Here is an 11,954-nt window from a genome sequence, read left to right on the forward strand (position 1 = left end):
ACTAAATCTCCAGGACTCAGAGTTGCATTTAGAAGTCAAAGCATGTATCAGGTTGAAGAACTTTCATTATTTAAACAGATAATACCTAAGATGCATTTCTTTTTCTTGACTATTTCGCTCCCTTCAAAACAACAACAACAACAACAACTAAAAGGTAGCTTCTTAAGTAGCCTATTAAACCCCCTTAATAATTTTCAAAAACTATTCTTGCTTTCACATCTCATTTCTGTTTTCCAGCCCAGAACACACTTCACTGAGAGAAATGGAGGAATAGTTTTTGAACTGTATTTCTTTCTGGATCATTTCACAGACATGGGCCAGTGGGGGATGGGGAAGTCATTGTCCTCATATTTTAAAACCCTGTGTTATGCAATGAATTCACTCCTCATTGTGACTATGCATAGAAAGGTAGGGGTGTTTGAGCAGATTTGCTTTTGAAACAGCTACATTTTACTCAGTACTCTCTAAGACGAGTCAGTGCGCCCCCTGCTGACAAGTCAATAGTGCTACTCCTGAGCAAAGTTTATTTTGTTCAGTAAACCGTGTCACATAAAATTAACAACAACCAATAAAATTAGCTTATATGTTTCAACTGTAAAAGTCCAAAACAAAATAAAGCTAGTTTTAGTGGCACTAGAAATCTCTAGTTTGGCTTCTCTTTGGCTGAACCAAGGTCCTTTTATCTAAAGCCCAGTGCACAAACATATAGCTTAATGTGACTAGTGTTCTTCCTTTTCTTTCTTTCTCTATGGCAACCAATATGCTCTGCTCAGAAATGTTCCCCATCAAGGAAACAAATGATCTTCAGGGAGCAGCTCTATATGGCATCTGGTCCAATGGAGCACACAGAGTTAACCCCAGTCAAAAGCAACGCTGCCAAGCACGTAAACAAGGAGTGGAAAACTGGCGATTCTTAGCCCCCTCCCCAACTGAAACCTCTTCCTCCCTCGTTACAAACCGTTTCATTGATTTGGCATCAACTGTTTCCAAATAAATTGCCAATTCTAAATTGCAAGGTGTTCTGTGTAAAAAGTGTAATAAAATTCCAGCCATTGGATTCTCCCCCCTCATCATCACGGACGCAGCTTCCTTTAAAAGAACAAAACCAAGAAGCTTTTAACATTTTCTCTGGCCTATTTCACTAAGGTAAGGCACTCAAATGGGCCTAGACTTGGCCTAGCTATGTCGTCCAGCCATGTTTATCTAATTAACTGCACCTAGCAAGTAACTGCACCCTCAATTTTCACAAAACCCAGAAACAGTGGCAAGGAGGGGACAAGTGGGGCTGTCAAAAATAGAAAAACAAAGTGAAATCGACTCTGCGATGCTAAAGCTCCAGCCTCCTTTGGGAATGAAGTGTAGGGATGTCCTGGTTAGTTTTGATTGATCACCCTCTTTCTGATGGGCTTTCACTACCGAGCTGGGAGGCTGCAGCTCCCCGCCTGCTCCCCAGACACAGCATTAACCAGGGGTGCCCTGACTTCCTGCCTGGTTTCCTCCTCCTCCAGCTCTCTGCCTTCTCTTTGCCAAGTCCCCCTCCTCTCTCCATCCCCCTGCTCCCAGCGTGCGTCCCCCTACCCCAATCCAGGCAGGCACACACAATTCAGAACATCACCACTGGCTACAGAAACAGGGTTTCTTCCCCTCTAGTACTGATTCTCTGGAGGAGGGGGGGAACAACCCCAATCAAGAAATATTTATATACAGAATGCTTAATAATCACTTCTTTTCCAGGGTTTCTTCCCCCCGCCCCCACCTTCACAATCAACCATTAAAATGAATAGCATTCTCCCCCCACCCCTCCAAAGTAAAGTGGCTTGCTGTGTGGGGCTTTGGACTGAGTCCATCTTTTTATGTAATATTTTAGCAGGGTTGAATTTTTTTTAACTCCCCCCCAACACATCTTCCCTTCCTTCCTTCCTTCAAACAGTTGCTCTGCGAACCTCTCTTGTCCTAAGCAATTAAAATAAGCTCCTAAACCTACAAGAACATAAATAAATAAGCCAAAAAGGAGGAGGAAAAGAAGAGAAAGCAGGGAAAGAAAATGAAAAAAGACTTACCGAGCAAACTTCCAGGGTTAGGTTTTTAAATAAAAGGTTTGTTTTTGTTTTTGTTTTGTTTTGTTTTTTTCAAATAAGGTAACTGGGTTGGGGGTGGAGGGGAAGGTATATTCTCAACTCTCCAGCACCGTTGCGTCCTTAGCCTTCCCTTCACACTGACGCCTCGAAGCCCAGCTCTCCACTAGTCTATTATTTTCACCAAAATATATGAAAATGTATGCAAATGAAAATCAGCACTAACTGTTCTCCCCTTGTTATATACTTTGGATTTTTTTTTTCCAGACAAAACAATCACATTCGCAAAGGGAGGGGGGCGGATGGGGTGGGGCAGCGTGGAGCGGGGGAGAGGCCGGGGAGCGATTCGAGAATTCAGTACGACGAAAGGGGGGAGGAAGAAGGGGACAGACCTAGGAACAGAAGTGTATTTCGGTTATTGAGGAGGACAACGTTTTGGGGGGCTTCCCATACGCACACACACCCTTCTTGAAAAGAAAGAAAGTGGATCTGTTTGCAGAGGCGCTATCACGTTTCATCAGGCCACCTGAGACTGCTTTTGAAAGCGTGTACTGTGAAATTCATAGCAGTAATTTAGACAAAATCCTCACTGTATATTAATGAAAGGCGGCCCCATGGCTCTGTTCCTATCCTCCCCATTCAGTGTAAACAAAACCACGAGACTCTCTCGGTTTTTGAGCCGGATCCAAGCAAAATCGGCAGGAAAGGAAAACACGGGGTGCTGGCACCGACTATTCAAACGTCTGCACCTGGAGATCTCAGATTTATTCAATGAAATCTGTGTTCCATCTTTTATATATACATATACGCATACATAAATATAAAAAGCAACCTTTGGGGGACGCAGAGGGAAAAAATCCGTTCTGTTTGGGGTTTGGTTACCACTGCCTTTCATATCTATACCTTAGCAATAATGGCTTTGCTAAAACCTACCTACGATGGTATCTCACCCGGCAAGCAGGAGCTGGACAAGAGCCTACATAAATTCTAAACATCTAGTGTTAATCTTGAGATCACGCAGAGGCTGCGTGACTGCGGCTGGGCAGAGAACTCCTGCTTTCACTGAGTTCACCTAACTGCGCTCGGCAGAGGCAAGATACAGCGGGAGAAAAGGGGAGGCCGGTTCACATTTTAATCGAAGCGCGCCGGCAGCAGCTCCTCGTCTGCGTCCTGGGCCGCCGCTCCGGCTCGGGACTGCCAGATGCAGGCGCAGGCTGGGGGCCGCGGGCGCAGGGCGGGCGCACCCGCAGCTGGGGGTGCGGGATGCACGCACACGCACGCTTATTAAGAGCCATGTATTTATTGAATGTCCGAGTTGGGTTAGTTCATTGGAAATCCCCGAGGAGGGTTCAATTTGCCCTTGTTTTCGTTGCCACTTTCTCTTTTTTCTTGGTTCGCTGAGGTTCCTCTGTGCAGCGTTTCCGCTTGGCCGCGTCCCCCCTCCACCCCACCCCACTCCACCCCTGCTTCTCTCGCCTACCGGGTGCACTCCCCCTCCCGTCCCCCTTAACTCTTTCAGCTGGGCTAGAACTGAGAAAGCGTTTGTCGCCGCCAGCCCCATCCACCACACAAATCCATCTGAGACCGAAAGGAAAGAAAGAAAAAAAGCACCACCATGCCTAAGAATAGGGAGCGAGCAAACCCCCCACCGCTAACACACACACACACACACACACACACACACACACATACACATACACACACACACACGACGAAGCGCTGGAGCAGAGAAGGGCGCGGCCAGCGGATCCCGGTTCTTTCGCCCGGCTCCTGCTGCCACGGGAATTCCTAAAGCCATTGGAGTCGAATACACTTACGATGAATCTATGGGGGAAGGTCGGACTGATTGCTTTTCAAATACATCGCACAGCTCCGCTGACCGGCACCCTCCAAACTCACAAGGGCACGCACGCTACTTGCACGAATCCCAGAGGAGGGAGGAGGGAAGAAGGGAGGGAGAGCGAAGGAGGGAGAGAGGGGGTGGGGACGCGAGCGAGCGGCGGCAGCGAGCGGTCCGTCTCGCACGCGCGGGCACTGCGCTGGTCCTGGGCTGCAGGTTTCCCAGATGATGGCATCCGAGAACTTAAACAAAGGGGGCCGCCGCCGGCGCGCAGCGGCTGCGGAAAGTTGCGGTGGCGGACTTCCAAGGAGCGTAGTGGCCACGACCAGAGCTCTTGTCGATGCGAGCCCCCGCTTCCCACCCCCGCCGATCAGAAATGGGGGCCGGCTGGTGAAGGGAAGAGGAAACTTTGAAACCACTGGGGACACATCTGTCTATAGGTATTAGCTTGAACGGTACGTCTGTGCCGCGCGCTTTACAAATCTCTGGCGGGGCGGGGGGAGTGGGGTGAGCAATCCGACGCGTACTAGGTGGGGTGGGCAGGTTGCTATTTTCATATTTCCCTCTTCGTTTCGTTCCTTCTGATTCTCTTCTCCCACCCCCATCTCCCGTCCCTCCCTCCCTTTTATCTCCCCTTTCTTCCCCCGGCCCAGACCTATTGCGAACGCCCGGAGCCGCCGAGGGAACGCCAACGTCTGGGCCGGACACTAAGAGTTAAGATGTGGCGGAGGGGGCGGCGGGGGAGGGGCGGGGAGGGGAAAGTGGCGAAGGGGAGGGAGGCTGGGGGACGACAGATTTCCAGCTTCTACGACGCTCTGCCTAAATTAAAAAGCAACCAATCGGAACGGCCGGAAGGGGGGCCTCGCGTCCTGAGCCAGTCATTCCGAGCCTGCCAATCACCCAGCAGGTAGCCAATCAGCGGGGGCCCTGGTGCTCGACTTCCTTGTATTTGGGAAAGTGTGGTGGTGGGTGCGCGCTCGCGGCGGAGGGTAAACATTCGACAGTCCCCGCTCTGAGAGGGAGGGACAGAGAGCGAACTGTCAGATCGGAGAGAGAGCGGGCGCCCGAGAGAGGGAGAGAGAGAGGGAGGGAGAGGAAAAGTGAGAGAGGAAAGAGAGCGCGAACGAGGGCGCAGAGCGAGCTCCTGCTGCAACTCTGCTCCAGCACGGCCAGCACCAGCGCCCGCCGTCGGTGCACTCTACGAGCCGTGGAACGTGCACACTGGAGTTGTTGTGTATCAAGGATCGATCCCCTATATGCACACACACACCTCCACCTCCACCAATGCACTCTTCTTCCTCCTCCTTCTCCAGACAACTGCTGGGAAAAAAATAAAACACCAACCCCAACCGTCAGCAACAAGGTAACAAAGCGATTCGACATCATTTTTTTTCCTGTTCAATTTTTTCCTTGTTATATTTGTTTCCTAATTTCTGCCCAAAAGGAAAGATGTCGCATCAGACTGTGACTGTTGCAAGGAGAATGAAAAAGGACTCTTGTTTCAGAGGCAACCAAGAGCTCCGGCAATAGCAACTTCAGAGAAATGCACCATCGCAAGAAGTTTTCCTAGGACAGAACAAAACTTGAAACGAGAGGACCAGAGGGGGAGAGCAGGAGCCAGCCTCCCCTCTCCGCACTCGAGAGCAGCCAGCAGCACCACGCCTTCAAGGACGAAAAAAGTTTTACTACTCTAAGGGAAAACCAGTGAAATGTGTTCCTGAGGAGGAGAGGAGAGAGTGGATCAGAGAAGGAGCGGACCGGTTGCTGGTCATCCGTAATTTGGCTAAGGAAGAAAGGAGCATCTTCTTTCTTTGTTGTCTCCCGTGAAACCTTCACTTAGCAGGTGGACCGAGCCCCGCGGCCGGGCAGGGTCCGGGCTCGCCCGAGGACAGGAGGAAGAGGAGCGGGAGCCCGCGCGCCCCGGCAGAGCGCCCCGAGTGCAGGTCCCCGCCCTGCCCGGCGAGCCCCGCTGGAGCCAGCCGAGTGCGCCGGGGCTGGGGGGCGGCCACGACCCCCCCTGAAAGGGGTGGCCACGGAGCGCACCTCGAGAAGCGAGCCCCCCTCCCCAGAGCGCTGCTCCTGCGGCTGCTGCTGGTGGTGACCAAGGCCGGCCGGCGACCCCCGCGCCCTGCCGAGCGGCCTTGCAGCTGCAGCCGGGGGCCGCGGCGGCGGCGGCGGCGGCGGCGGGGGCGGAGGCGGCGGCGGAGGAGGAGGCGGCGAAGGCGGCGGGGCCGGCGGGGGCCCGGGGCGGGGGCGGGGAAGGAGGGGGGAGGAGGCGGGAGGCGGGAGGCGCGGCGGCGGCGGCGGCGGCGGCCGCGGCTGCTGCTGCGGCGGCGGCGGCGGTGGTGGCGGCGGTGGGGTGGCGGGAGCGGAGCGGCATGGCCACGGCGGCTTCTAACCCCTACCTGCCGGGGAACAGCCTGCTCGCGGCCGGCTCCATTGTGCACTCGGAGGCGGCAGGGGCCGGCGGCGGCGGGGGTGGCGGCGGCGGCGGCGGCGGCGGTGGCGCAGGGGGCGGGGGCGGCGGCATGCAGCCGGGCAGCGCCGCCGTGACCTCGGGCGCTTACCGTGGGGACCCGTCCTCTGTCAAGATGGTCCAGAGCGACTTCATGCAGGGGGCCATGGCCGCCAGCAACGGCGGCCATATGCTGAGCCACGCGCACCAGTGGGTCACAGCCCTGCCCCACGCCGCCGCAGCCGCCGCCGCTGCCGCCGCCGCCGCCGTGGAGGCGAGCTCGCCGTGGTCGGGCAGCGCCGTGGGCATGGCAGGCAGCCCCCAGCAGCCGCCGCAGCCGCCGCCGCCACCGCCGCAGGGCCCCGACGTGAAGGGCGGCGCCGGGCGCGACGACCTGCACGCGGGCACAGCGCTGCATCACCGCGGGCCGCCGCACCTCGGCCCCCCGCCACCGCCTCCTCATCAGGGCCACCCCGGGGGCTGGGGGGCGGCCGCCGCCGCCGCAGCCGCCGCAGCCGCAGCCGCAGCCGCCGCGCACCTCCCGTCCATGGCCGGGGGCCAGCAGCCACCGCCGCAGAGTCTGCTCTACTCGCAGCCCGGGGGCTTCACGGTAAACGGCATGCTGAGCGCGCCCCCGGGGCCCGGCGGCGGCGGCGGCGGAGCTGGCGGCGGCGCCCAGAGCCTGGTGCACCCGGGGCTGGTGCGCGGGGACACGCCAGAGCTGGCCGAGCACCACCACCATCACCACCACCACGCGCACCCGCACCCGCCGCACCCGCACCACGCGCAGGGACCCCCGCACCACGGCGGCGGCGGCGGCGGCGCGGGGCCTGGACTCAACAGCCACGATCCTCACTCGGACGAGGACACGCCGACGTCGGACGACCTAGAGCAATTCGCCAAGCAGTTCAAGCAGCGGCGCATCAAGCTGGGCTTCACGCAGGCCGACGTGGGGCTGGCGCTGGGCACGCTCTACGGCAACGTGTTCTCGCAGACCACCATCTGCCGCTTTGAGGCCCTGCAGCTGAGCTTCAAGAACATGTGCAAGCTCAAGCCACTGCTGAACAAGTGGCTGGAGGAGGCGGACTCAAGCACCGGCAGCCCCACGAGCATCGACAAGATCGCGGCGCAGGGCCGCAAGCGCAAGAAGCGGACCTCTATCGAGGTGAGCGTCAAGGGCGCGCTGGAGAGCCACTTCCTCAAGTGCCCCAAGCCCTCCGCGCAGGAGATCACCAACCTGGCCGACAGCCTGCAGCTCGAGAAGGAGGTGGTGCGGGTCTGGTTCTGCAATCGGCGCCAAAAGGAGAAGCGCATGACGCCTCCCGGGATCCAACAGCAGACGCCCGACGACGTCTACTCGCAGGTGGGCACCGTGAGCGCCGACACGCCACCGCCGCACCACGGGCTGCAGACGAGCGTGCAGTGAAGCCAGGGCGCAGCGCGATGAGGGCCGCCGCCGCCGCCGCCTCCGCAGCCGCTGTCAGCACCGCCGCAGCCCCCGCCGCCGCCGCCGCCGCAGCCGCTGCCGCCGCGCGGACCATGCACCTGGGCCGCTCCGGGCTTCAGCCCAGGCCCATCTGCCGCCCTCCCCTCCGCCCAGAGACAGGCATGCCCGCCCTTGGAGGAGAAAACGCGGGAGAGACGGACCCAGGAGGCATTTTTGCAGTCCAAGGAAGGAGGGGCCAAAAAATAAAAAGCATAATAAACACCCAGACTGTTTTATATACATATATAACAAACAAAACCGGAAGAGAAAACGGGGCGATCATGAGATCTCGTTTATACTGTGGTGGTGTTTCGTTTTTGTTTTTGTTTGTAAAGAAGGGTGAAGATGCCTGACGCACCAAAACTGCACTCGTGAGGTTTTCCCACCCTGAGATGATCTACAGGGCAGCGGTGGACAGCACCTGCCTAGTCTTCTCTTTGAAAAAAAGAGAGAATCCCCTTTCCTTTCACTTTCTCCCTCTAAAACAGCTGCCTAAAGAGATCTACGGAAACTTTATTTCCTGGGAGCGACCTGAGACAAAACAGAGGCACCCGGTTTCATTAGGGGATGACGCCGTGCTCTGGGACCCTGTTTTTCTTGGCCGTATTAAAGTCATTTGGAAACAAACAAATCAACTCTGAAATGGGAAGGAGGGGGAAAAAAAAAGTCTCCGGGAAAGAAAAATAATAATAATGATTATATTCACAGCTTCTGAAACTAACAGACTGAATAGCAAAGCCAAAAGAAAAGTATCCTCAAAGTAACCTTGGAAATAAAAGCATCGGGAAAGAGCAGAGGAAGAGGGGAGTGGCGAGAGGCCCGGGCTGAGTCGGGTCGCAACGGGCGGGCGGACTGGGAGCAGAGCGGGGCCCCAGCCAGCGAGGCCGCCGAGCCAGGCCCGGCCGCGTACTCAGTCTTTGAGGACTGCCATTCGGGGTGGACGATGCCTAAAGATTCCACCGCTAATATTTTTTTTAATAATATTTTTTATTTTTTATTTCTGGACTGACTCAGATAAAGGAATTTAGAAAGACTGAGCACCAGCCGCTGCACTTCTCTGGACTTCTCTCCTCAGTCCTTTGCCAACTTTGATTGAATGGGTGCTGTGGATGTGATTATATAATACTGCCATTTCCAAGCAGTGTTTTTGGTAGGTTTTAATAAACAGACTTTTCAAAAGACGGCAATATAGAATTGTTAGATCCGTTGTTGATCTAAAAATATTTGCTTTATATTTTCATTAAATGACTTCTTTTAATATTTTATTCAGAATACTTATGAACTGCTGCAAAACGGTAATTTATTTTTCCCCAGATCTTGTATTACGTGTTTTTTTCAGACGAGCACAAATCAAAATGAAATGAAAATATGGACAGTTGTTAGGTAACAAGGGTATCTTTTGATGTGATCATTTGATTGTAATTTAATTTGAGTAGTGATTCCGTAAGAGCTGATCGAGAAAATAAATTTGTTAGAATGAAATAGTCTGTGTCTGATGCGTAAACACTGTGTGGGAAGAAAAGAGTTCTTTAGGACCTATTTTTTTACTAATGAAAATCCTTAAGTAATATCGTTGAGGAAGTAGAGCCTGCTCCACTTAAGGTACTTTTGGAAATCTAGAGAAAGCATAGGCATTGCTGAGACAGTATTTTAACATAGTAGTCATTCCTCGTTAATCCATAAACTCACAATATTTTCCCCTCCCTTAGTTTTAGTGAATGTCTTTAGTGTTTTTAGGTGAGATTGCCTAAATACTGACCCTTTTCTTGGCGATACCTGTGTTTCTTATTGGAAGACTGAACAATATCACCAGTAAAAAACAAGCCAACTGGTTATTAATGGTTAACACAGCCCCTCCCCCCAAGTGCAGCTTCTTTTTTCTTCTCTTGCCCCCTCCCAACATGTTCCTATCTCTTTTCTTTTTCTCAAGACTATAGTTGTTAAGAGTTGCTTATAAGTCTATAAAATATTTTGATGTCAATTACTTCCCATCAATAACTATATGTAATTAAATTTAAATTATTAAGCTTTTTGGATTTTTTCCCCTGTAATGAAAGAATATACTTCTACAATCCTGACTGTGGTCTACACTGCATACCATCTGTACAATTACCAACTCAGACTTAAGGTTCTATGTGTCTGTATTTTTGTCTCTCCCCAGTGTGATTCTGTATCTTCTTTACTGGTGCTGGGGGTTTTAGCTTTTAGGTCACCTTTCAGATAAACCCTGCAGCGCGGTCACATTGATCAAGTTAATGTTTCAATATTTACAATGTGGGAAAATGAAAATGTAATGCCTCAGGTTGTGAGTACTTAAGACGCTAAAGGCTCTGCTTAGTTGAGTCCCTACATATTGCTTTAAAAAAAAGTATTTAGTGGTGATAGAGCAATGATTTTATGGACAGATTTCCCCCAATCTCACTTAGCTGTCACTCACTTCTTTCCTCCTTCTCTCATCTTCACTCCCTCTCCCTGTGATATCAATTCAGGGGTTAAAAAACCCGGAAAACTGTGAGAGCAACAAGGAACAGTTATTTCTCCGAGACAGGCTCTGTGTCACTTTCATAAATCAAGCCCAGCCAGATGGCCATGTATTGGGTTGCATTATTTTAAACACCAAATCGTACTAAAAATCACAATCATTTTGATTTGTGAAATCTGAAAAAGGCCACATTTGTTAAACAGAGAGAAGAAAAAAATGAAGACAAGAAACCACAATTTAGTTTTCTTTGCCTTCTTGTTCCCTATTTCTCTTGCTGCTGTAATCTCTATGCCCAGCAAATTTACAACCTGGAGTGGGGGTGGGGGAGAAGTTCACCCTTTGCGGGTGTCTACAGAGGCAAGCAAAGAAGTCCTCATGGGAAAGCTGAGGACTGGTCAGGTTGTTTTTATATGGTGGATACAACTGGCACGTGAGATGGAATCTTGTTTTTCCTACGGGAATGGTGGTGGTTGATTAGACAAGTAATGGTCTATTAAAAAATTTTAGGAGGTATCTGCTTACTTGATTTAGCTGACAACAAAAGAGCTAACATTAGATTTCACACTGTTTTCTATTAAAAAGCAAACTTTGCTGATTACTCTGGAAGAATCCCTGATTTGGGGGTAACAGAGTAACTTTTAATTGGAGAAGCTGGGAAAGCAAGCCCATTTTGTTTCGTTATTTTGCATTTTATAAAGTGAGCTAATGCTTGCACTCCATTTTTTTAATCAACCCTTTGAATGTAATTACAAAATGAAATTCATGGTAGAAAAACAAAAGAGGGCAGATATAACTGAGAGGTTTTGTGCTAAGGCTTATATTGTTACACATGTAAATAATGAAAATATTGTTATATATCACCAGATCTTTTTAATGAATTTGGTCATTGTGTTCCTTTGCAGCGCAAGTGTCTTGTGCTTCGTAAAGTGCCCATTTGTTTCCTCCATTTCAATCCAACCCCCCCCCCCCCCACAAAGGAAAGTGACAAAGTTCTGTTCCATCAGCCTGGCTAATCCCAAATAGGCCCATTTACAGTTTACAGTCTCCTGTGGCTCTTGATCAGTTGTCCAGGCCTCCATAGGGTCACCTCACTCCCACAAACATCTTCCCCTGGCAAGTCTGTGAGATAAATCATTCAAGGTGTATTTAAAATTGTCACTTTGCTGTTGTTGCTCTGCCTCTTTTTTTTTTTTTTTTTTTTCAGTGCTTAGCCAAGGACTACTTCTTTGTTCCAAAATAGAACTGTTCATTATTGATCTTTAGCGATTCCCTTTGCTGCCCTGTAGCCTCCAGTGTTTGCTCATGACCACGCTCATAATCTGTTTTGTATGAATGGTTTTCAACATTCAGAGAATAATTGGTTCTAATATTAAATGCAGTATATACTATTGATAGTTTTATCGATAAGTGTAATATTTTAAATAATTTTAACAATTAAATTTGTTTTTTAAATTATATATTTGTAAAGTATTTATCCTGTTGGAAGCAACAATATATTGTTGTATTTATTCGTTTATTTTTGTAATAAATGATCAACCTCTTTAAGCTAAATCAAAAATGATACTTTTATATATTTATACAAAAATGCACTTTAAGAGATGGGCATATTTGCACTA

At 51.0% G+C, this 11,954-nt stretch overlaps 1 protein-coding gene and 1 long non-coding RNA gene across 9 annotated transcripts in view; one reads left to right on the forward strand and one right to left on the reverse strand.

Annotated features, from left to right (window-relative positions):
• LOC105730369 (uncharacterized) overlaps nt 1–3,990 on the reverse strand; it is a 120,896-nt gene extending 116,906 nt beyond the window's left edge. For 7 of the 8 annotated variants that reach the window (XR_010340712.1, XR_001110470.3, XR_010340709.1 and 4 more), the window contains exon 1: nt 2,061–2,289. This is a non-coding gene — a long non-coding RNA (uncharacterized LOC105730369). Of the gene's footprint in view, nt 1–2,060; nt 2,290–3,892 lie in introns of those variants that run through there. The other variant, XR_010340710.1, reaches the window with a different exon arrangement.
• A 2,303-nt stretch (nt 3,991–6,293) lies between these two features.
• On the forward strand, nt 6,294–7,797 carry POU3F3 (POU class 3 homeobox 3). The gene has a single exon (XM_064371401.1). It carries the CDS (start codon nt 6,294–6,296, stop codon nt 7,794–7,796), a length of 1,503 nt encoding a protein of 500 aa, XP_064227471.1. The 3' UTR covers nt 7,797.
• Nucleotides 7,798–11,954: the final 4,157 nt, after the last annotated feature.

Source organism: Aotus nancymaae, unplaced genomic scaffold (assembly GCF_030222135.1).
Source record: "Aotus nancymaae isolate 86718 unplaced genomic scaffold, 86718_ANA_hifiasm-v0.15.2.pri h1tg000131l, whole genome shotgun sequence".
In the NCBI taxonomy this organism is placed as follows: domain Eukaryota; kingdom Metazoa; phylum Chordata; class Mammalia; order Primates; family Aotidae; genus Aotus; species Aotus nancymaae.